Source organism: Dermochelys coriacea, chromosome 1, assembly GCF_009764565.3.
Source record: "Dermochelys coriacea isolate rDerCor1 chromosome 1, rDerCor1.pri.v4, whole genome shotgun sequence".
NCBI classification, from domain to species: domain Eukaryota; kingdom Metazoa; phylum Chordata; order Testudines; family Dermochelyidae; genus Dermochelys; species Dermochelys coriacea.
The window spans coordinates 262,926,028-262,948,390 of NC_050068.2; the positions used below are offsets into that span (position 1 = coordinate 262,926,028).

At 51.0% G+C, this 22,363-nt stretch overlaps 1 protein-coding gene across 14 annotated transcripts; it reads left to right on the forward strand.

Annotated features, from left to right (window-relative positions):
• Positions 1-3,422: 3,422 nt before the first annotated feature.
• Positions 3,423-22,111, forward strand: SERHL2 (serine hydrolase like 2). 14 transcript variants are annotated; one of them, XM_043502424.1, is made up of 14 exons: positions 3,449-3,847; positions 6,039-6,102; positions 7,017-7,166; positions 7,260-7,373; positions 8,842-8,883; positions 10,332-10,351; positions 10,584-10,658; positions 11,996-12,079; positions 12,320-12,432; positions 12,792-12,892; positions 13,293-13,327; positions 14,892-14,968; positions 18,743-18,833; positions 19,629-19,891. In XM_043502424.1, the coding sequence occupies exons 2-14, from the start codon at positions 6,063-6,065 to the stop codon at positions 19,668-19,670; spliced, it is 984 nt and encodes a 327-aa protein (XP_043358359.1). In that variant the 5' UTR covers positions 3,449-3,847; positions 6,039-6,062; the 3' UTR covers positions 19,671-19,891. The 14 variants fall into 14 exon arrangements, 13 of the variants coding, with proteins under 13 accessions (XP_043358372.1, XP_043358355.1, XP_043358389.1 ...); XM_043502414.1 differs by lacking the exon at positions 19,629-19,891 and adding an exon at positions 21,500-22,111 and having other exon boundaries at positions 3,585-3,870; XM_043502409.1 differs by lacking the exon at positions 19,629-19,891 and adding an exon at positions 21,500-22,111 and having other exon boundaries at positions 3,585-3,847; positions 5,889-6,102.
• Positions 22,112-22,363: the final 252 nt, after the last annotated feature.

The following is a 22,363-nucleotide window of genomic DNA, read 5'->3' on the forward strand; positions in this document are numbered from 1 at the left end:
TCAAGGCCTCTATCTTGGGGTAAATTGAAACTCTGTATAACAGGAAACCCCATCATTTGGCCAGATAGAATTAGGAAAGGGATTTTGACCATCAGTCAATTTATTGCTTACATTGTCCAACTCCTGTTGGCACTTCCTAGGCTGGTCAGGAAAAATCACGTTCTCTCTCTCAGTCCCTCTGTCATCCTTACTCTGGCTCCCAGCCCCATTACTTCCATTCCTAGTCTGCCCCAGACCCCTCACCCCCTGGTCTTGGGCTGGTGTCCTAGCCCCTCTTGCAGGAGGTCTGAGAAACCCACTCAGTCTCTCCCCAGAACTATGGGCCAAGGCAGGCCCTTGGCTACCCTGACATGCAGTCAAGCTCTCCAACCACATGCCTCCAGCTCAACTTCTGCAGTGGGATAGATGTGGGTCTCGACATGAATACAGGAGACAAGAACTGGGAGGTAGGTGTCAATCCAGACTATTCAACCTCCCCAGGTCTTCCTGAACCAGAGTACACCCGCAACCTGAGTCTACGAGTCCCTTAACACAGTTCCTCTCACCCTAACTGCTACTACCCACAGCAGAACCCTCTAATTTTTGGAGCAGACCCCCACTGCTTGGGCCCATTGTAGTAACAGTTGAGGTATCACATTCCATAATCAGGCAATTTTTTTTTTTTAAATATGTCCAGACTGATCACACTTGAAGCAAACCACAGGGCCCCGTGGTCCACTTCCACCAGCATTTCCAGTAGACCGCAGGGCTCACCAGGTCCTTTATAGGTGCTGTGCGCCTCTCCCCCCCCCCCCCACAATGTTTAGGACACTCGGGGTCTTTCCCCTTGAGGACTTCCATGGGTCACCCCTGCTGAACTCCACTTGGTTTACCATACTGCCCTGGCCGCTTGTCTCCTTCAGCCTCAAAAAAGGCTTCAGCTCACTCCATGGCTCCCCCCACCCCCCCGAGGCCGGCTGGAAGTGCCCCACCCAGCTCTGCACCCCCAGGTGGAACCTTTGGGAACTGTTCCAGGACAACCTGATCCAGAACTTTCTCCATTGAACTGGTCTCTGGGCAGATCCCTCACGTCACAAGGTCCTGTGGTTTCTGGGCCACTACCCGCGCTCGTGCCCCTTGCGGGAACGGTTCTACCTGGACCCTGTGCCCATAAGCCCCCGGAGTTGGCCCTAACCGGTCTAGGATGGCTGCCTTCACCACTGGATAGGAGTCTGCCTGCTCATCGCTCACTGCCTGGTAAGCCACCTGTGCCTCACCTGTCAGGAGCGGTGCTATGCAGGCTGCCCAAGTCAAATCCTCCCAGTCCGCTGCCTTTACCACCCACTCAAGTGTCCAGAGGAAACCCTGGGGATAATCCTCTGGTCTGAGCTTCGCTGGGCCCAGAGTCAACTGGCCCCCAGTCCCATCACCAACTGCAGTACCAGGTGTGGCACGGCCCAACCGCTTCTGTATCCACACCTGCTGTTTGGAGTGGACTTCTTGCCAATGGGCCTCCTGCGATTTCTGTTGATTCTCCTTCAACTGCATCAGCAGGGCCTGGGTCAGCTGCTGCTGCTGCCCTGCCACTAACAGGCAGATCACCTCCTCCATCTCTCCCCTTAGTCTAGGGGTGGGCTGAGATCCCACTTCTGGTACCATGGGTCACAGGCAGCCACCACTGCCCAACTCCAAGCATGCACTGCCAGGCCCAGTCTCATGGGGGTTTCTTATTCCTTTATAACATGGGTTAGCAAACAAGCAGAATGCCATCTTAATTCAATACATGGCCCCCAGGCTTCAGGGCCATCCTTCCCAAGGGGTTCTGGTAGGGTTTCCAACTTTCTAATTGCACAAAACTGAACACCCTATCCCCACCCCTTCCCCGAAGCCCTGCCCTCTGTTCACAACATTCCCCCTCCCTCGGTGGCTTGCTCTCCCCAACCCTCACTCACTTACACTGGGCTGTGGCAGGGGGTTGATGTGTGGGAAGGGGTGAGGGCTCCAGGGTGGGGCCAGAAATGAGGGGTTGAGAGTGCAGGAGGGGGCTCCAGGCTGGGCAGGGGGGTGAGGGCTCCGTCTGGGGGTGCAGGCTCTGGGGTGGGGCCAGGGATAAGGGGTTTGAGGGGGGCTGTGGGCTGGGGCAGGAGGATGGAGTGCAGGGGGGATGAGGGCTCCATCTGGGGGTGCAGGCTCTGGGGTGGGGCCAGGGATGAGGGGTTTGGGGTGCAGGAGGGTGCTCTGGGTTGGGGGGGGCCTCAGGGCTGGGGCAGAGGGTTGGGTCAGGGGCTTATCTTGGGCAGCTCCCAGTCAGCAGCACAGCAGGGCTAAGGCAGGCCCCCTGCATATCTTGGCTCCATGCTGCACCCTGAAAGCAGCCAGCAGGTCTGACTCCTAGGTGGAGGCGCGGTGGGTGGGTCTGCATGCTGCTCTCACCCACAGGCACCACCCCTGCAGCTCCGATTGGCCGCAGTTCCCAGCCACTAGGAGTGCAGAGCCGGTGCTTGGGGCAGAGACAGTGTATGGAGCCCCATGCCCCTTCCGCCTAGGAGCCGGACCTGCTGGCTGCTTCCAGGGTGCAGCGCGGAGCCAGCGCAGGTAGGGACTAGCCTGCCTTAGCACCACCGAGTGGACTTTTGTTGGCCGTGCTGACCGGAGCCGCCAGGGTCCCTTTTTGCCTGGGTGTTCTGGTCGAACACCGGACGCCCGGTCACCCTAAGGCAGCTTTTGTCAACCTAGCCATGCAGCATAGACCAGGCCCCAGTCTTCCGCTGTCCAAGGGCGGACATTTCTGAGCGGTGAAGCTGCAGGTCTCAGGTGTGCCCTAGAGGCGGTGCTGCAGGCCAGGCTGTCCTTTGCCTGCCCTCGTGCTTCTAGTCGGCAGGGGTCGCTGTTCCTTGGCGGGGAGCAGCTCTCCAGGAAAGCGTTTAAGCTCAGAACCCGCCAGTGCACTCACACCGCGGTGCCGCCTTTTGCACGGCGCGGGAAGCAGAGCTACTGGTCCCTCGTAGTCACAAGCGGGATGCAGAGTGGCAGCCGTGTTAGTCTGTATCCGCCAAAAGCAAAGGAGGACTTGTGGCCCCTTAGAGACTAACACATTTATTAGAGCAGAAGCTTTCGTGAGCTACAGCTCACTTCATCGGATGCATTTGGTGGAAAAAAAGAGGGGAGATTGATACACACACAGAGAACATGCTGAGGCAGCCTCCTTTGCTTCCCGGCCTTACTGCTGTCGGCGAGAGGGAAACGCTTCCGAGCCTACCCAGGGCTCTTCTTCAGCCAGAGAAGTTGGTCTAAGAAGAGATATAACCTCACCCGCCCGGTCGCTCCGAGGTGCCGGGGCTGGCCCGGCGGCCACCACGCTGCCTAAGAGGGATCGTGTTACGTTTGCACGTGCCGGGGGGGCGGGGGGGGGGTCTTCTGGCCGGCGCCCGGGTTGAGTTCTTGTTCGGGTGCCGACTGTCGCCCCTGAAGCGGACGCGGGCTGCGGCAGCCTTCCCCGCCTTTGCGGCGTCCCCCGGAGCGGCGGCGGCGGCGGCTGCGTTTCAGCCGCGGAAGAAACACCCCCTTCCCGCGGGGCGCGCAGAGCCGCAGGCTCCCTTCGGCACGGACGGGGGCCACGCGAAGGGCAAGGCGCGGTTCTCAGCACGCCAGCTGCCCATCACTTTCACGTCCCCGAGGAGCGCTGGGGAAGGGGCACGGGTAGGTCCCTTTACGCGTCGCATCCACAGGGGGCGGGGACCTTCTCTGTGGTTCCGGCTGCACCTACGAGGAAGTGGCGAGCTGAGTCCTCCCGTCTGCATCGAGCCGACTCAGGGCTCGCTCTGTGCAGCTGTGCGGGGCTTTGGCGCGGCTGTGCGGACTCCTGGAGGTATGTGAGCAGCCGCTGCGCAGGTGCCTTCTGATCTCCTTTCCCCTTGGTGTGGTTCTTGCCTAGCTTCCTCCTTTTAGAAATCTCCCCTTTGTACTGCCTCGGTGAGGCTAGTGCTGGGGAGGGTGCCGGAGCGAAAGCCTGGCTTGTGGTTTCCAGGATAAATACGGGCTGGGTGGGTAGCAACAGAGTGTCCCACTGTGCCTCAGCCCAGAGGGGCCACAGCTAAGGGGTCAGTTCATTCTCCCTGGTGCTCTCAGTCCTTGGCCTGTTTGCTGAGGCTGCAAAGGCAGGGGCCAGATGGGCAGGACTCGGGGTTTGTCATTTGGACTCGTCTTGCTGGGAATCGGAACAGATCCTACCAGAGAGCTTTTGTGAAGCAAGTTGGGCATGACTTTGGCCCAATCTGCATTAGAAAAGGTTTGCTGCTACTATAGTTATGCCAGCAAACCCTCCACACACAGACCTAGCTTATATTGGCCTGGCGCGTTTTTCTGCCAGGCGAGTGTATGCCGCTGGCACTAATGAAATCAGCTATCCTGGTAAAGTCACTTTTTGCCAGTATAACTGATTCTTCACTAGGGCTTTTGGTGGAATAGAAATGTTGCAGAAAAAATCCCACCCCTAACTGACATTGCTATACTGGCAAAAGTTTCTAGTACAGCCCTGGTCAAGGACACATCCAACCAGGGGCTGGAATTGGACCAACACCCTAGTGCTGAGAGGCTGTGTGTCCCTTGGCTCAAGCTGCCTGGCTTCTTGAAGCTTAAGGGCCATGTCTGCAGTGAGGGTAAACTGGCATGTTTGCTTTATATCAGCAAAAGTTCTGGCCTTAAGTATCTTATTCTAGGGGCAGTTCTACACTAGGGACTTCTGCCAGCACAGGTGTTAGTCTGGAGGGTGAAGAGCTGTGATCTGACATAGCTGGGTTGGGAGAAGTCTCTAGGGTAGGTGCAGCTATGCCAGCAAAGATGTGCCTTTCCCAGTATAGTTTGTTTCGCTTATGGGGCAATTTTATTATACCGGTAACAGCTTTGCCAGTATAGCTACTACCACACTAGGAGTGCTTTGCTGGTACAGTGTACCAATATCCCTATACCAGTAAGCTTTCCTCTCCTCGCAAGAATATTATGGAATATTTTGTTTGCTGGTAAGTGGGGCTAAACCACTCTCTGACTTCTCAGCCTGAAGATATGTCTACACTATGGAGACTATGCCAAGGTAATGATGTCAGCCTAGCCCACTAGCACAGGGGCAGCCTACACTGACAGAAGGAGTTTTTCCATCAGTGTAGGAACATCCCCGCCCTGAATGACATTAGCTCCATTGACAGAGGCCCTCTTCTGTCAACCTAGCTGCATCTATACTGGGGGTGTTGTTGGTATAGCTATGTTGGTCAGGATGTGGTTTTTCCAGACCCCCTGACCAGTGTAGCTATGCCAATATCACTTTTCTGTGTGGGGCCTGGGCTAAGCCTAAAAGTCCTGGGCTCCTCACGCAAGTGCAGCTTCTGCTCCGATATGCTCTTGAATGGGTGGAGAGAGCAGAAGGGCTCTTCCCAGCCCACGCATAGAGCCCGGATGAGGTGGCAGCAATGGGGGAGCAACAATGATCGGGGGATCCTGAGAGCAGAGGTAATAGAGCCTCTGAAATTAATGGAGATTAGCATGCTGAGTCAGGTAGTCTGGTCCCATATCATCTCTCTGATTGGCCAATACCAGCCTTGGCTCTGTCAATACTCCTCAATCCTTACAGGCACAACTTCCTGCTATTCTAGTTGTGGGATTTCTTCATGCAGCAGCTCTGACGTTTCTCATGATCTGCAGCATCTCCTGCCATTTTGCAGAAGCAGCTGATTGAATTCAATTAAATGAGACTTCATTGGAATGGCAAGCTATACAGGTTTTGCCAAGCATCCTACATTGTGTCCAGGGGTGTGATGATTTTGCCATGGGGGGTAGGGTCTATGGTAGAGGAGCCCCTGGTGGATGATGACTAGGGAGCTGTTTCCTTGGAGATGCTAATAAGCACTGTGTTACAGGAGTGTCTTCTGTGACAAGGTCCATGAGGAACAGACTCTGGCAATCTGGCATCAGGCTATGGAGCAACTATAGTGCTGAAGGAGAAAGGTCCGGGTCTGCCTCCCCTTGCTCACTGTTTCTAGTAGACTGTGTTCCCCTTTTCTTCTAAGGCTTCAGGAGATAGAGAAAACGAGATGCCCTCAGTGCTGAAGTGGTCTTCTCTGCCAGTGGCAGGTAGGTCTCTGTGTTGCTAACCAAGGGGAATCTGCTGCTGAGATCTAGGTTTGAGTCACACTCCAGATCTTCTGTTTCTGGGACCAGCTGGGTTAGCAGGTGCTGCGGAGCCAGGAGAGGATTGGGAGAGGGGAATTCTTTCTGTTGCTTTATTGTGAACCCCTCCCCTTCCTGGCAGTTAAGGAGCATCACTGGCATGTTGCCCTGGAAGGTGCAGTTGAATAATGGTGGTGCTAGCTACCAGACAGGGCAGCTGCCACTGACCTAGGGGTTAGAAAAGGTCTCTGCGGGTCAGAACTTACCAGAAAGAAACCTAAAATATCTCAGGAAATAACCTCTGTGATTAAAGGGAGTAAGATCCTGGGTCTTCACTCACTGGACAGCTGGTGGAACTGGGGGAGCTGGGATGAGGGAGGAAGAGGAGGGATGTGAGTGCAAGGCTGTACATGCACTGGGTGGGGCAAGGACTAGTGAGAGGCCAAGAGCTCATGGCCCCTGGGTGGGGGTGGCAAACAGTTTTAAAAATTGTATTAAGATGATGTTTTTAAAAAGTGAACAGTACAGAGTTTAAGCGTAGAAGTTTCTGGTTATCAGGGAATAACTTATAGATGCGAAGTTCCGTTTAAGATCGGATGGGGTAAGGAATACATAATCTGCAGTATCCCTGATTGGGGTAAAAGATTAACGGGTCAAAGTACAGACATTGAGATATGAGGGTATGTTGTTCATATAATAGCTATGTTCAGGTGTGGAGTATAAGCACAGGCTGGAGTTTGCTAGGTGATTAACAGATGGCACCTGTGTAACCCTTTACCTGTTCTGAGCGCTGAGTGTTGACTCTCACAGCACCCAAACTGAGCAATGAGACTGCAGCGTTCGGGTGATGTAATTTGCTGATGTATGTTGTATTTCAGGCATGGTCTCGGAGTTGAAGTTCCCAGTTCCTTGGGGCCACATTGCAGCCAAGGCCTGGGGATCCCCGCAAGGCCGTCCCATGCTCTGCTTGCATGGCTGGCTGGACAATGCCAACACCTTCAACAGACTCATCCCATTGCTCCCTAAAGGTGGGGCAGATCTATTATGTTAGAGCCTCTGGTTCACTGTTGTGGAGAGGGAGGCTACTCAGTGGCTTACTGTCTTACCTGCCTCTCTTTCAGATTACTGTTACATGGCCATGGATTTTGGGGGCCATGGCCTGTCAGCCCATCGGCCCGCAGGCTTTCCTTACCACTTCCTGGACTATGTGAGCGAGGTTCGCAGGGTGACAGCAGGTGAGCGGCCTGGGAGGACTCACAGGGCAGGGAGCTTTGTGTTCCTGGTTCCACATCCAGAAAGGACTCCTCCCACCCCCACCTGCCACCCCCCTCCCCCGCCCCCGGCACCCTAGCAGTGACCAGTTATCCTCTGCTTCCTCCTGGCCTCACCATGACCCATCCTCCAGATAGCCCCCTAGGCCAGACTCCTTCTTGACTTTGGCTTTAGCCAGACTGAGCCCCAGGCTCCCTCAAAGAGCACTTCATCCAAAAAGTGCGCTAGGTGCAGAGGGGGGATAATGCTGCTTACCTGCGCTCCAGGCACCATGGGACCCCAGTCAGGAGCTGAGCTTTGACTGCAGCAGGAGCCAGACCCCTCAGGAACCAAGGCACAAGAGGGTCCCTTCTCAAGAGCCTCAGGTCCACCAGCACCCAAGAGTGACGCTCTACACCCGCAGCCTGGATGAAGAGCCCAGTTTCTGACACTTTCTTCAGAGCGAGAAACATGAAACCATATGATAGAAATAAACCCCATAAGAGCAGCAGTTACTGACCTGCTGATGTGTCCAATGGATCTGTGTACTGCCAGGCTTACTCCCTCTTACCAACCGGCCTGCAGGCTTCAACAGTTTGCACTCTGCTCTCCGGCTCAGACCAGTGTTAGAAGAGTCTCTAAATTCTTCCTATCATACCTTTCCCTGTGGCTCATCAGTGGGTGCATGGAGTCCGTTTTTGTGTTTTACAACAGGGTCACCCATAAACAAAAGCAGGCGTGACCAGGACTCTGCAAATCCTCCGTGCCACCTGGTCCAATTTCCTGCCTGGTGGTAGAACTGGAAAAGCAGCTGTCTGCTGCTCAGTGCCACGATCCATCTCCCCAGAGACGAAGGAGCACACACCCCTTTCCTTTGAAGTGCTGCAGTGCAAACCCTGTCTTGAAGATCCCAGGGCACATTTCTAGGAGCAGGATGGATGGGGCTGTAACTTCCAGGCGATTTCCACAAACCTAAAGGGCTGTTATGAAAATGCATCATGTGATTTAGGATCCTGGCATGCTGAATTATGCCATGCAATTTCACTAAGAGTAATAATAGTCCTTCCCCAGGACCACAGCCCTATCTGCCCTGTTCCCTATGAATACTCCACAGCAGAGCATTCAGAGGCTTGTCTTTCCTACAGTACAGAATGCAGCCAGACTCCTTTGTCTGACTGATGGTCCCAAGGACTTGCCCTGAATGGGAACGGCTGTGGCAGCTGAGATCTGTGAGTCAAAGGGAACTGCCTGGTACCAGTTCACAAGCAGTGAGAAGCTGAGGCAGGAGGAGGTTGGTCCCTTTAAACCTGGCCTACTAATCCATCCTATTTCCTGACTAGGAAGCAAAACATCAGAAAGGCTCTCTTTAGGTCCCTGTGTGTAGGGAAGGGATAAGTGGCAACACATCACTGCTGCTGTATTTAATACAATGTTTTATCGGTTGCTTTTTAGCCTTGAAGTGGAGTCGATTTACTCTAATGGGCCACAGTTTGGGTAAGTGACTCTTGTGCCAATGGCAGTTTGACACCAGCAAACATTGGTGAATGATTAACTTGCATCACTTTCTTTTGGGAGAGAATAGACTGCAGTATTTTCTCTTAAAATGCCAAGCACCCCACTCACTTGATGCAATTATGTGGCCAACACTCCATTCGAATTACACACAATCATCTAAGCACTCCTTTAAAAAGAACTAAATGTCTAGGCCTCTTGAGTACAAGAAAAACAGTCAAAATGCAAAGTGGGTTTCGATCAACACAGTGCTGTCTTCCTGAGTTGGCAGAGAGCCTGAAACAATGGCTCTGTGAGGTGTAGCCTCCTGGAATCCTCTTACTGATCTCATCAGGACGTTAACTTTAAATCCTAAGGATGACACTTTACATATCACTAACTCTTTAGTTGCTCATCACTTTGGGCTGGTCTATACTGGCACTTTACAGCGCTGCAACTTTGCTCGCTCAGGGGTGTGAAAAAACACCCCCCGGAGTGCAGCAAGTTTCAATGCTATACAGCGCCAGTGTAGACAGTGCCCCAGCGCTGGGAGCTGCACCTTCCATGGAGGCGTGGTTTTTTTTTTTTTTTTTTTTTTTTTTTTTTTTTTTTAAGAGCTCTCTCCCAGCGCGCTGCCGTGACGATACAAGGCACGTTAAAGTGTTGCCGCGTTGCCAGTGTAGACTAGCCCTTTGTCAGATGGGATGGGAAATGGGGTGCGTATGAAGTTCATGGGGGAATTGAGATATGCTGCAGGAAAGGAATGGCTCCCTCTTCTCCCTCCTTCTCGTTTTTGCTCTGGAGAAAGAAGGGGCGATACAAAGGGAAGGAGAACAGGAAAGGGAGGGAACACGGAGGAAGCATAAAGGCATAAAGGTGACAGTATTCTCCCCGAGTGATGCTGAACGTAACTAACAGGACTTCCTGATATCCTCACTGTTATGACATACAGTCCATATTCTATCCTTGATTGCCATCGGTGAGAGAAATGCTGTGAATTGAGGGGATCAAGTATCCCTAAACTTATCCCTCAGGTCACGGACCGTAATTAAAAATGTTCCTCTCCCCAGTGGGTTTGATGCCCCAGATCTGATCTATCTCATCTGTGACCACATCTCCCTGGTCCCAAAGTACTGTACCATTTTTGCTGGCAGCTCCCCACTAGCCTGGGCTTCCCGCTGAGGCAGACTGGGTGTGGTGTCTGAAGGGAACTCCCCCACAGCCAGTATCCCTGCCCTATTTCCTACAGTGCCCCCTGCTGGGAGACTCACTGACCTGTGGCTTGGGATTCAAACCTCAGGTGAGATTGTTACCTCTTTGTCAAGTGAGCGCTTCTAGGCCACCCCACCAATGCTCCCCAGCACCCTCCTGGTAGCTGTCACTCCGGGGAAGGGTGTTGCCCTGTACTGTGTTTACTGTATATAAGCCAAATGTGGTCCTCTCTCTCGCAGGTGGAAGTGTCGCAGGAATGGTGAGTACAGCAGCCTTTATTCATGGGGTTGACTCAGCTGGAAGGGTGATGGCTCCTATAGGCTGGGGGAATTAAGGGGCAGCCTGCATGGGACAGAAACAAATTTGTGTCTAAGATGAGAGGAAGCCCCTCCTGATACAGGATACTTAAGAGAATTTTGTACATTCTGGGCCAGCTAAGAAAGTGATCCTTCTCTCTTCCTCCCTCTCACAATATTTCTGACTCTTTCCAGTTCTCCTGCATTTTCCCTGAGATGGTAGATAAGCTGATCCTGGTGGAATCTTATGGCTTCTTTCCAGCTCCTCAGGTTAGACTTTTCCCTTTGGCAGACACAGAAGAGAGAAATGACACGGTAAAGCAAAACCCCTCACAAGGCTCATTCCTTGTACTGTCACTGGGGGAGCATGTTTCTCAGTGGTCTTCCCTTCGGGAGGTCATGAGCCCATTTCCGATTGCAGAGGGTAAAGGAACAAGAGATTGAGAGATGTAAGACAACTAGAACAGTTCCCATCTTTTCTCCAGGCACAGTGCTGGTCAGAACAGATCTAAATGAACAATAAATGTCTGGAGCCACCTGGGGCTTCAGAAGTTCATAGTGAAAAAACAATGCCCTTGTTTGTTATTCGTAATTGTGTTCCTTAGGGTAGTACCTAAGGGCCAACCCGAAATGGGGCCCCATTGTGCTAGGCCCTGGACAAACACAGTAGCAGGCCATCCCAGAGCTGGATGGCTCAGGGAACTGATGATGGGGCATGAAGACTTTCATTTCTAGTTCAGTGGTTCCAATCTGATCACAGATTCAGTATTGCCAACCCCAAATGTTCAAAAATCACGAGTCACCAAAAACCATGAAGTTGGCTTTAGAATCATGGGATGATGTAAAATAATAGATTTGATGTTTTTTATTTGCCTTTTGCTTTCCAAGATTTTAGGCTGCAACGGGGGGGTGGGGAGAGATGTCACATTTTGAAGCTTTCTCCACAGCCACAAGGGCTAGAAACTTTTCTTTAAGAACAAAGATGAAATCCTCACATAGCCACTTGGCTCCAGGAGCTGGGGCTTTAAGGAAAACAAGAATTATCACAAGACTCTTGATTCATACGCCGACGGGAGTTTTTCTTTCAGAGTAGGAACACCAGCTCCCTGACAACATTAGCCATGTTAACAGAAGCCCTCTTCCATCGACATAGTTGTGTCCACACTGGGAGGTTTGTTGGCATAACTATGCTAATCAGGGGTATGGTTTTTTCACACCCCATCTGATGTAGCTTTGCCAACATCACTTTTAAGTGAAGACTAAGCCTCTGCGCACACAATCACTTGCATGCTCAAATTTCACAGTCGCTTTTGCCAGGGCAAAACTTTCTTGTTTCAAACCCATTTGGACACAACAATGAAGAGCAGGTTAATTGCAAATGGGCTCTGAAGGTGTAAATTCTCCACTTGTCTATACATGCACAAAGTTGTACAGACGGGGACCATTCTGAGGCCCTTTGACAATGTCACCTTAGGGCCATTCCTTTCACATAGGTGACTAAAATAGTCATTGGAAAGGATTTGGTGGATCTCATTCCAGTTCCTGGTGGGACAGGCATTCACCCCACACCAATGACCATCACCACTAATTGGTTCTCTTGTTGGCAGGGTCAGGACAAAGGCCCAGGATTAGGTAGGGAAAGGAAGTTGAACTCCCCTCTTCCCTCTAGAGATGAGCCATCCAAGTCAGAGGTGAGATACTAAAGAACTCATAGTATTTTGTTCGTAAGAGGAGTGGTGTCCTTGGCAATAATTTGTCCTTCCCTGATCACCACTTCCACTGCTATGTAGTGCTGCCGTTCACTCCACCCCAGCATCCATGGTTGTTCAGATGAGCTGTATGTAGTTGGTAAAGTGCTTTGAGATCCTTGAGGGTGAAAGATGCTATAGAAACATAAAATCACTTTTGTTGCTCCCATCTCTGATTTCTAGGAAAGTGACGCATGGTTGGACTCTAAGAAGAAGGTGATTGAAAGTCTCCTGCGTCTGGAGGAGAACAAGCCCCAGCCCCCTAAAATTCGCAGCCCCCAAGAAGCGCTGCAGAGGTGGGTGTCCCCCCCATCTTTGGTCTCTGTGGGAGATGGTGCCACCTCTACCCTCACAGAGTTCTTGCAGTAGGTGGGTGTTCTCCTGGACAGAATTCATGGGGGCAAGAAACATGAGATGCAGCTGATCCCCTTGTACTTTCCCCTACCTTCAAAATCAGTAATTCATTTTCTTCCAGAATCTGAGCAGGGGCTTGTACCCCATTGCCAGCCCCCTGCCTCCTGTGGGGCTGGAATATGTTGGCTAATGTACAAGAACTGAATTATTGTCACTTGTCCTAGTTGTTTCCCTCCCACCTCGTCTCTCTCTCTCTCTCATCCTCTCTGTTGATGCCTTCCACTCCCTACTTCCCCAACAGCACATGCTATGTCTTCCCCAGGCTATTACAAGCCAACAGCCACCTGACAGAGGAGAGTGGGAGGATCTTATTGCAGCGAGGAGCGACTGAGGTGCCGGGAGGTGAGGTACCTCAGCTGCTTGGGGAAGTGATGGCCAGCTGGCTATAGAGCCATGCTGACTTTAGGCTTAAAGGCATGGGGAGTGCCATCTGCTCCCTGGCCTATGCCCAAGGCCTGGGGTAGCCTGGGTGTGAAGAGCCCCTGAGGTCTGAAAGTGTGACTACATTTGGAGGGTGGAGCTTCCTGTACCCGATAATTGAGGTCCAAGCCCACCTTTCCCCTCAGGTCATGGGGCTTAATTCATTTAACACTTGAGTAAAAAGAAGAAACCCCCAATCCATCATTCCTCCCCTTCCCCCTAAATATGATCCTGAGGTAGCTAAAAAGCAGAGGGGGAACTGGAACCCCGTGTGAATTCCTACCCTGTGGGGTGTAAATAACTCTCTCTCCTTTCTTCCCAGGCCTGGTGTATAATAGAGACATGAGAGTCCTTAACGTGAGTGCTAAAGTTCTCCCCTGCCCCTTACTTTGACAGGGCCCTTTGCTGAGAGAGAAAAGACCTTTCCCTTTTAGGACACATTGCATCTGGGTTCCATTTACCACCACCCTAAACCCCAAGCCATAGGTGCTGGAACTAGGGGTGTGGTTTCCATTATATCCAGGGTTTACAGTTTGATTCAATGGCTCTCAGCACCCCCACTATACAAATTGTTCCAGCACCCCTGCCCCAGGCTTGTTCAGTGCTTTCCCCCCAGTTTTAAGTTATACAAGTGGCAGAGTTTTCTTGGAGAGATTGTTTTACACTCCAATAGGTTGAATTTACCGTACAGCTTTGAAACCCCACTGCAGTTAATGGGATTTCCTAAGCAGAGCAAGTTAGACCTTTTCAGATCTGACTGAACAAGTCCTTTCCTTCCCTATCCTAAGTCCCAGGAGAGTGGGAGGGTGCTTAGGGGCAGCTTTTCAGCTTGTTTTCCCTTCTGTGGGGTTGCCTTGGAAGAAGGGGGAGAGGGCAGGAGTTGGGGTGATCAGATATCCTGCACCTTGTTGGACTGTCCTACCTTTCAACGAGTCAGGTCTGACCTACAATACAGACCTATATCGGACTAACTACATCACTCAGGGGTGTGAAAACTCCACATCCCTGAGCGATGTAGTTATACCAACCTAACGTATCTCCTGCCTCTCAGGGAGTGGATTAACTAAACCAATGAGTGCTCTCTCCTGTCATCTTAGAGCATCTTCATCAAAGTGCTGACGTATTTTAAATGTAGATGTGCCCTCGGTCCTCATTTTGTCTGCCCTAAGATAGGGAGCCAAGCAAGAGATTCAGCCTTTTTTTTAGGAAAGACTTTCTCTAAAAGCTTTCTCTACTAACAACTTTGTGTGAATGGGGTGACTCTAGTCACATAATCTCTCAGAATCACTCTGGGTCCTAGGTAGCCTCGTATGTGAGACATGCACTAGAAATGCTCAGAACTGAGACTGTTCTCATTCTTGACCTATTACAGCACTTGGCTTTGATGTACTGGTGTTAGTGCAATTCTGAAACACTATTGGGTAGAAAGAGGTGCCCTGTTACATAGCTCCAGCACCTTGTTGCCCTAACAAGATCACAAGGGTCTTTCACGTATCACGGTGGGCCTGCAGCTTGGATAGAGAGATCTGGGCTAGCTTTAATCTAGCTAGCACAGCAAAAAAACAGCAGTGAAGAGATGGCGGCACAGACCCCAGCATGGGCTAGGGTGCGAGTACATACCTAGAGTCCAGACAGGCTTCTACAGCTTGCGCCACAGTCTGTGTCGCCACATCTTCCCTGCATTTTTAGTCACACTAGCTAGATTAAAGTTAGTATGCATGTCAGTATGTGCCCTGCAATCTAGACCCACACTGCAAAACCCTGCTGCTCTGATGGTAAGTCCCACCCAGGCCCCAGCATAGCCAATAGGGTGTAGTGTCAAATCTCAGATTCCCTGCCAACCAGTGAGTGCATTGCCCCCCAACCCCGCCCCCCTGGAATTTACTGATGTCTGTGTCTCCATTTGTCTTTGCATCTGCAGCACAATCAAGATCCCCTGACTCTGGAGCAGTGTGTGAGCTTCTTGAGCAAAATCCAGGCCAGTGTCCTAATGATCATGTGAGTGATGCACAAGTATAACCAATACCTACCATCGGCCCCTTTCCATGTTCCCACACCCAGGGTGTGTGATGCACTGCAGGGAAGGTGTGAATAAAAACCCTTTCCATATGTGGAAGGTAGAGTTAAGGATTTAATACTGATAGGAATTAAATAAGATTGGTGTATAACAGCTCCATGACATACCGCCGAACACAAACAAAGCTAGCACTCTGCTCAGCTGCTTTTGACAGGGCGGTAGTGCCACTTCCTGGATCAAGCCTCATTCCCATTCCATGGGTTCCTTCACCTACTCCATGGCAGGTGTGTGTTCACCTACAGAAAAGTGCATGGACACCGGTTCTCTCTTGCTTGCTGATCCCTCATAATTAAGGCTATGTTTTAGTCATGGGTATTTTTAGTAAAAGTCATGAACAGGTCACAGGGAGTAAACAAAAATTCACAGGCCGTGACCTGTCCATAACTTTTACTATATACCCCTAACTAAAACTTGGGCCAGGGGCCATGGGTGCTTTGGGGGGAGGGAGGTCCGGGGCGCTGGAGGTGGTGGCCCAGGACCCCCGCTGGTGCTGGAGGGGTGGGACGCAGCGGGCAGTGGCACGCAGTCCAGGGCCTCTGTTGCGGGAGGGTTGGCGGGGCTCGCAGGCTCCCTACCTGGCTCCCCATGTCCCTGCAGTTTCTAGGTGGTGGAGGGGCCAGGGGACTCTGTGCACTGCTCCCACCACAAGCGCTGGCTGCACAGCTCCCATTGGCCGGGAACCGTAGCCAATGGGAGTTGTGGAGGCAGGGTCTGTAGGCACGGGCAGCGTGCAGAGCCCCCTGGCCCTTCTGGCTAGGAGCTGCAGGGCCATGCCAGTGGGAGCCAGGGAGCCTCTGACCCTGAGGTAAGCATCCCCCACGCTTTTCAACCCCCTGCCCCTAGTCTGGAGCCCCCTCCCAGACACCCAAACTGCTGCTGCTGCTGGCCCAGAGGCTGCCTGGCTCAGGCAGCCCCTGAGCCAGCACCAGCTGCTGCAGAAATCACGGAAAGTGATGGAATCCGTGACTTCCATGACAGACTTAAAGCCTTATTAATAACAGGATGAAGCTGAGTCAAGGAGCCCTTCACAACTGGCTAGCACTGCTGGACACTCAGGGAGGAAGAGTCTCTAGGCTGTCGGAGAGAACCCCCAAAGTAGTATTCATGCTTCTTCTGATCATCTACCCCATGGGAAGCCTTCACTTCCCAACCCATGCAAGGGGCTGCCACCATCCCTCCTGTTAAAGGTGGATTTTCTTAGCCTGAGCCTTGGGACAAAAGATTTCTTCCCCTTCTGCAGGATTCTCCCCACTTTCTTGGAGACTCCTGCTCATTGGGTCTTTCAAAGCTTGTATCTATGCACTTGTGTGCACAGGCTCCTATGTTGTAACTTTTGTTACCCTGCTCAGAAATGGGAGCGAGAGCGAGAAATACTTGTAGTGGAGCTCTCATGGTGGAAAGACCCATTGTATAACATTGCTTAATTCCTGTGGTGTGTACGTTTCACTCCCACCTGCTGCTCTCTGCTGCCAGCTTGCTCCTCCTCTCAATCCAACCCAACCCAACTCCCAATTCACCTTGGCACCGCATGAGTGGGCTGGAGTAACAGTGGGAGAAGCCTGATTTATAAAAGAGCAGGGTGTGTGTGTGTGTGTGTGTGTGTGAAATGACCAAAGATTCTAAAATGGCTGAGTAGGAGAGCTGCTTTCTAGAGTCTGCCTTCAACAAGAAAAATAAGCACAAAGCTCTCATCCAGTCTGGATTGCATGTATCCTAGAGCATTATGGCAATGAACTATCAACTTTACTCTAGGCACTACTGTAATACAAATAATAATATTTTCAAAATAGTAGGGGAAAGTTTGTTTCTCTCTTTTCTTATCCTTCTATGGGGATCTCTTTCATAAGGGGAGGAGGCACTAAATACAGCAATGCAGACACAAAGTGCAGGTAATTAAGTTAAATAACACTACTGGGCCCTACGCTAATAGCAATAAGCCACCCCCAGGTATGTATGAAAGAAGGGTGTCAGTGCATTTCTCAGGTTTAGGTTACACACACAGACACCTGAGGCTAGTGCAATAACCTGCTAGGGTGCCCCCCGTGATGGCTTATTGCTGTGATCAACAGCAATGTCTCACAAGGGAAGCTTTCGGAGAGGAGCTGGTGTTAAACTCAGATGTAGAACAGGTGGCAGACAGCACATTGAAGACCTAGTACGGCTCCCCTTGAAGTGTATGACAGAGATATTCATGTCACTGGGAGCCCAACTGGACCCTTAGTGTATATAGATTATACTGTACCAACTAATAGTGAGGGAGGATGAGGCAACCCAAGGAGGAGACACTAAGGAGTTAGCTCGGAAGTGGATCTCATTATAATAATACCTACCTCTTTTATGAAGCACTCATCATCAGTAGATTTTAAATGTTTTACAAAGGAACTTAGTATCATAGTATCAAGAAACCTGAGAAGATCTTTAAAACTCTGCCTCTAACTACTTCTCATTGCCTGATTCTCTCTCCACCAGTGATGCTAGCCTGGCTTACCCATTTCTCCACTCCTCCCAGAGTTGAAAAACCCATCCCCGAAACTAATTTAAAACTATTACCACTTCCTCCCTCAAAGCTCTCAACTGCCGGCTTTTATCACAGCTCCTCTAAGAAGAGGCAGCTGGGCACAAATTGATGATAATTTAAACAAGGCAAAACAAGTAAATTATAAACATTATATTCCCCTGCTCACTTCTGTATGTTGCTCCTCTTCTTAAAGGACAAGCTCTGCGGGGCTGATGTCATGTCCACTTAACCTGTCTCTCATTTGATTGGGACCTCAGAGCACCTCCCTAAAATAAAACCCCACTAGAAGCTGAGGGGGAAATGGAGGAGGAGAAACTAACTGCAGAGCTGGCTTAGCCTCCTTCTGTTACAGAAGTAGAACCGTGGGCACTTTTATCTTGGGAGAACATGTTCTTAAGTGTCTAGCTGTTTCTTCGGGATCCAGTAGAAAACAAGAACATTCTGGGGACATCTTGAAAATGTGCGGAGGGAGAGGACTTGTAATCTCACATTGCACCATCTTGTGGAAGAAATGCAGTGTTACAGCCTCCCATAATAAAACTGGGAAACGGCGAAAAACTGGACTTGTTTGTGGGGTTTGTTTTGTTCTCTCTAATTTGTCTGTTTTTGCATTTCCTGAGTGGCTGCTCTTGTAGCCCCTTGTGCCCTACTGGCCAGAGGAGACTAATGCCGGGGATTGTTTAATGGATAAAACCAAACATGCACATGCACAAAGGGGGAGGAAGGAAAGCCACCAGGGAGAGATGGAGGGGCTGGTTGGGTGAAAGCACCAATTAAGCTGGGTTTCAGACCCTAAGCAAAGCTGTCCTGGCCTTGGCTCTCCTAAGAATTTGACCTTCACATAACTGAGCCCTGGGAAGGGTAATTTCCTGAGCATGCACCATGATCAATCCATTCTTTCAGCAGTGGCTTTGATAGATAATGGACCCCTGAGTTTAGTCCTTCCTCCTCTCACTCAACTAAGTGAGTCTAACCCTTGGTGTTCACAACACAGTCATATAGTCCAGTCCCAGCCTACACATATGTGATTGTGGAAAGCAAGATGAGCTGGTTCAGTTTCTCTGTCTGTGTCTGGTCTCTGTGACTCGTGTCTCAGGGAAGGAGAGCGGCTAAGATCTGTGGAGATGTGGCCCAAGACGAACTCCGTGTTACATGGAACTTTGTGATTGTTTTCTAGAGCACGGGATGGAATTTTTAATCCTGAAGCTAAAAACATGAGCCGGTATTTTGTGAAGCCCCTGCGGGAAGCATTCCAGTCCAACCTGAAGGTGAGAGCAAGCACCAGCCAGACATGCCCAGTCCCTGCGGGTTTGTGCACATAGGGAAATAGCATTCTGTGTGGAGTCGGACACTCTTATTCCAAAATAAGCATCCACCTGGACAGTTCTGTTGGACTAGCTTTAGTGCCTTAAGCTTACACCCTTCATCGTTCTGGTTGTCTCCTTTATTTGAAGCATTAGGCTGCCCCACTTAGCAACTGTGAGGCCAAGTTCTTCTCCACTTCCAGTTATTCCCACCCTCACCAGCAGCCTGATGCCTCAAATGAAGGAGATCCCCTGCCCTCTCAGAGGGTGCGTCAGACAATCTGCCACCCTAGGCACTACATCAGTGCTCCACCTACCCCTCACGGTTACAACTCCTTAACATAGGCAGAGCCAGGTTTGTACCATTTTTGATGAGGCTGATGGGTCAAAGCCCGCATAAGGGGCAGAGCTTCCCCCATGCTGGGGGCATGTGGGGAGGCAAGGGGGAAGCCCCTATTTAGACACACAAATTGAAAATAAGGGCACACGGTAAAGTCTGGTCTACATGCATTGGATAAACCTGTGGGGCTAAGCCTGGCTATAGCCCTGGCCTGGGTGGGTGGATGGGTAAGTGACCCCACCCCAGCCCAGGGGCTGATATAAAAATGTGTAGGACCTAAAGGACTAAAAGAACAACATCCACATTTCAAAGGGGACACCCTATGCAGAGACAGGAGTGACTCCGTGCAACTTCCTGACTGACCCCCCCTTTCAGGGCCACAGTGCAGCACGTAAAGCAGTGTGCTACTCCATAAATAGGCTGCCCTGGAAAGTTCCCGCACTGGAATTCCCCCATCCTGAGGAACCAGCAGCCCTGTGTTAAGGATCTAGCTGAGAGCACCATGTGCTGGGACTTGTGGCCTAGGGGTCCATCCATCTACCATCCCTCAAGCAAACCCTTCTGGGTGTCAATTCAGAGGGAACCCTACATTACAGGGGGAGTTGCACCAGGCCAATGGGGACTCCCAACATGAAGGCGTGGGGGTGGGGGCATGGGCATGCAATAGATGGGTGGAACAATGTATCATTGCTGTGTACAGTATTAAATTGTTTAAAAATTATATTGTGTGTGTATAGATATATATATTTCCCTGGAACCTACTCCCGTGCCCCCTCCCCCCCCACTTTACATTAATTCTTATGGGGAAACTGGATTCGCTTATTATTTTGCTTAAAGTAGCATTCTTCAGGAACTACAACGTTAAGTGAGAAGTTACTGTAGGTTAGTATTTGTATGGGAGAGCTGCATGGACCAAACAGTGGTGGGGGATAATAAAGGGAGACTGGAGTCTGGATGAGTGGGACTGGGAGGCCAGGACCTGGGTGTCTGTGAAGATGAGGATACAGAGGAGACAAATGGGGTATGGGGGGGGGGTAGGAAAACAGGGTCAGGGAGCAGCTCCTGGGGCAGGTGGGGAGAGTAGGAGGACATGGTGAGGTGGGGCAAACCTCAGGGGGTAAGGAGGACTGGGGAAAGGGACAGACCCCAGGAGATCAAGGGCATGGAAATTGGAAGGACTACAAAAGTGGGGGGAGGGAAGCCCTGACCATCCTGGATCCTTTGAGGGAGCCCTCCACTTTGAAGCCCCTACCTCCTCCCCCAATCTCACCCTCCCAGCTGGCAATCCTGAGGCCCTTGGGTGATGGGTCCATCCTGCTTCCCAGATGAGTCACCGTACCCTTTCAGCAGGTGAGAGCTGAGCTGCTGGCATGAAGCAGAGTGGGATCCAGGGGCCAGCCAGGCCAGGCTGCAGCGTGCTCCAGCCCAGCCAGGTTTTAAAAGTGTGTCATGGGAGGGGGCAAGCTCTTTGGCCTCTGTCTCCAGTGCTTATGGGGGCAGATGAGGGACAGAATGCCAGGTGGAAGATGGGCTAGCTACACAGGATGGAGATCGGGGACAGGAAGGCTAGGATGGTGTGGGGGGTTAGGATATGGGGGCAGGATCCCGGGGGGCAGGGGTATCTGGGTTTGGAGTAAACACCAGGGATAGAGAGGAACAGGAGACTAGGACAGGAGGGGCAGGCAGGGGGTGCCGCATACCTGCCCCTGTGGGCCCCATCATTCTTTGGCTCATCCAGGGACAGGCCATCAGAGGCTAAGATGAGTCTTCCAGCTACATGGTCTGTGGCTCATGTGCTAATGTGCCCAGGGTGCTGCTGACATGCATTAACAGTTTGTTAATGTGCTTTAATCTTCTCTTTGAAACCACATGAGATCAAAGTGCTTTAAGGAACCAGTAATGGATGCAGGACCAACAGACAGCCCACACCACAACAGCTAGTGTGGGGCAGATTATGACCCAGTATGTGGTGAATCTGCTGCCCTAAGCAGCTGCCTCTGTTTGCCTGCCCCTACTGCAGCCTCTGTCCCCATGTTTAGTTCTGCTCATTGCAGAAGCCATCTCCCTGTCCAACTCAGTTGATCATTTGACCATCTTGCAGAATGAGATGATTATGCTTTATTGTAATTTGCATGTCCACTGCATCTGCTAATGAAGTTATCCCTCTCTTCAAGAAAAACATTTAACCTCAGCGTTTAGCTTGATGACTTCCTGTTGCAGTGAGTTCTACAGACTGCGTGGAGAAGTATTTCCTCCAGTTCATGTCTGTGTGTTCTCTCTCTCTCTCTAGCACTTCCAGTTAGCTGAGGTGACTGGGAATCATTTTGTCCACCTGAATGACCCTGAAGTAGTGGCTGGGCTCATCAACATCTTTCTAAAGAGGGACCAGAGCTCCAAAGCCAGGCTGTAACCTGGATTCCTGCATCGGGGCTTGGCTCCCAGCTTCCCAGAGCAGACAGCAGCAGTGACAAGAGGACAAGGAGCTTAAAAGTCTTGCATGCAAGATGAGACACCACCACACCGTTACCTGGCTGGACCTTAAAGGTTTCCTCATTACATGGTTTTCATCCTTTTGAGCCCAGGGGCTTGGAATGGCAAAAGAACCTGTCTAAGCAAACAAGCACTGAGGACTTTTCTCAAAGAAGAGCTGAGCAAATTGTTTTGTGTTCAAAAGCAGATGAGGAGGAGTCCCACCTCATGCCTCCACTTCACATGTTACAGCAGCAGCTTCTGGATTTAAGGTCCACTTCTCTGTTAAACCTGGTGCAGTTTGATCAGCAGGAAGCAAACCATCTTGCTTTGTTTTGATGATGGGCTGCCTTGGAAAGGACTGGGAGGAGTAAACCAGGCACTTTCCTACCACTGACAGCTTTATAATATACATAAACACTATCTATACACAAGAAGTGAGTCAATTGATATTGTATGACATTCGACCTCTCTTCACCCTGTAACTGCCTCCTACAACAATACTGCATCACTCTGGTTTCATTGAGCATTTTAGCCAGGAGTGGCATGAATTTATTCTGGCACCAGCTGCAGTCTCAGCTGCTGGGTGCATAATGCAGGTTCTGCTCCTTAGCAAGTTACAAGAGATACTTGGGGGAGGAGAGGAAGAATACCCAGACTAATTGAGTTCCATGAATCAATGTTC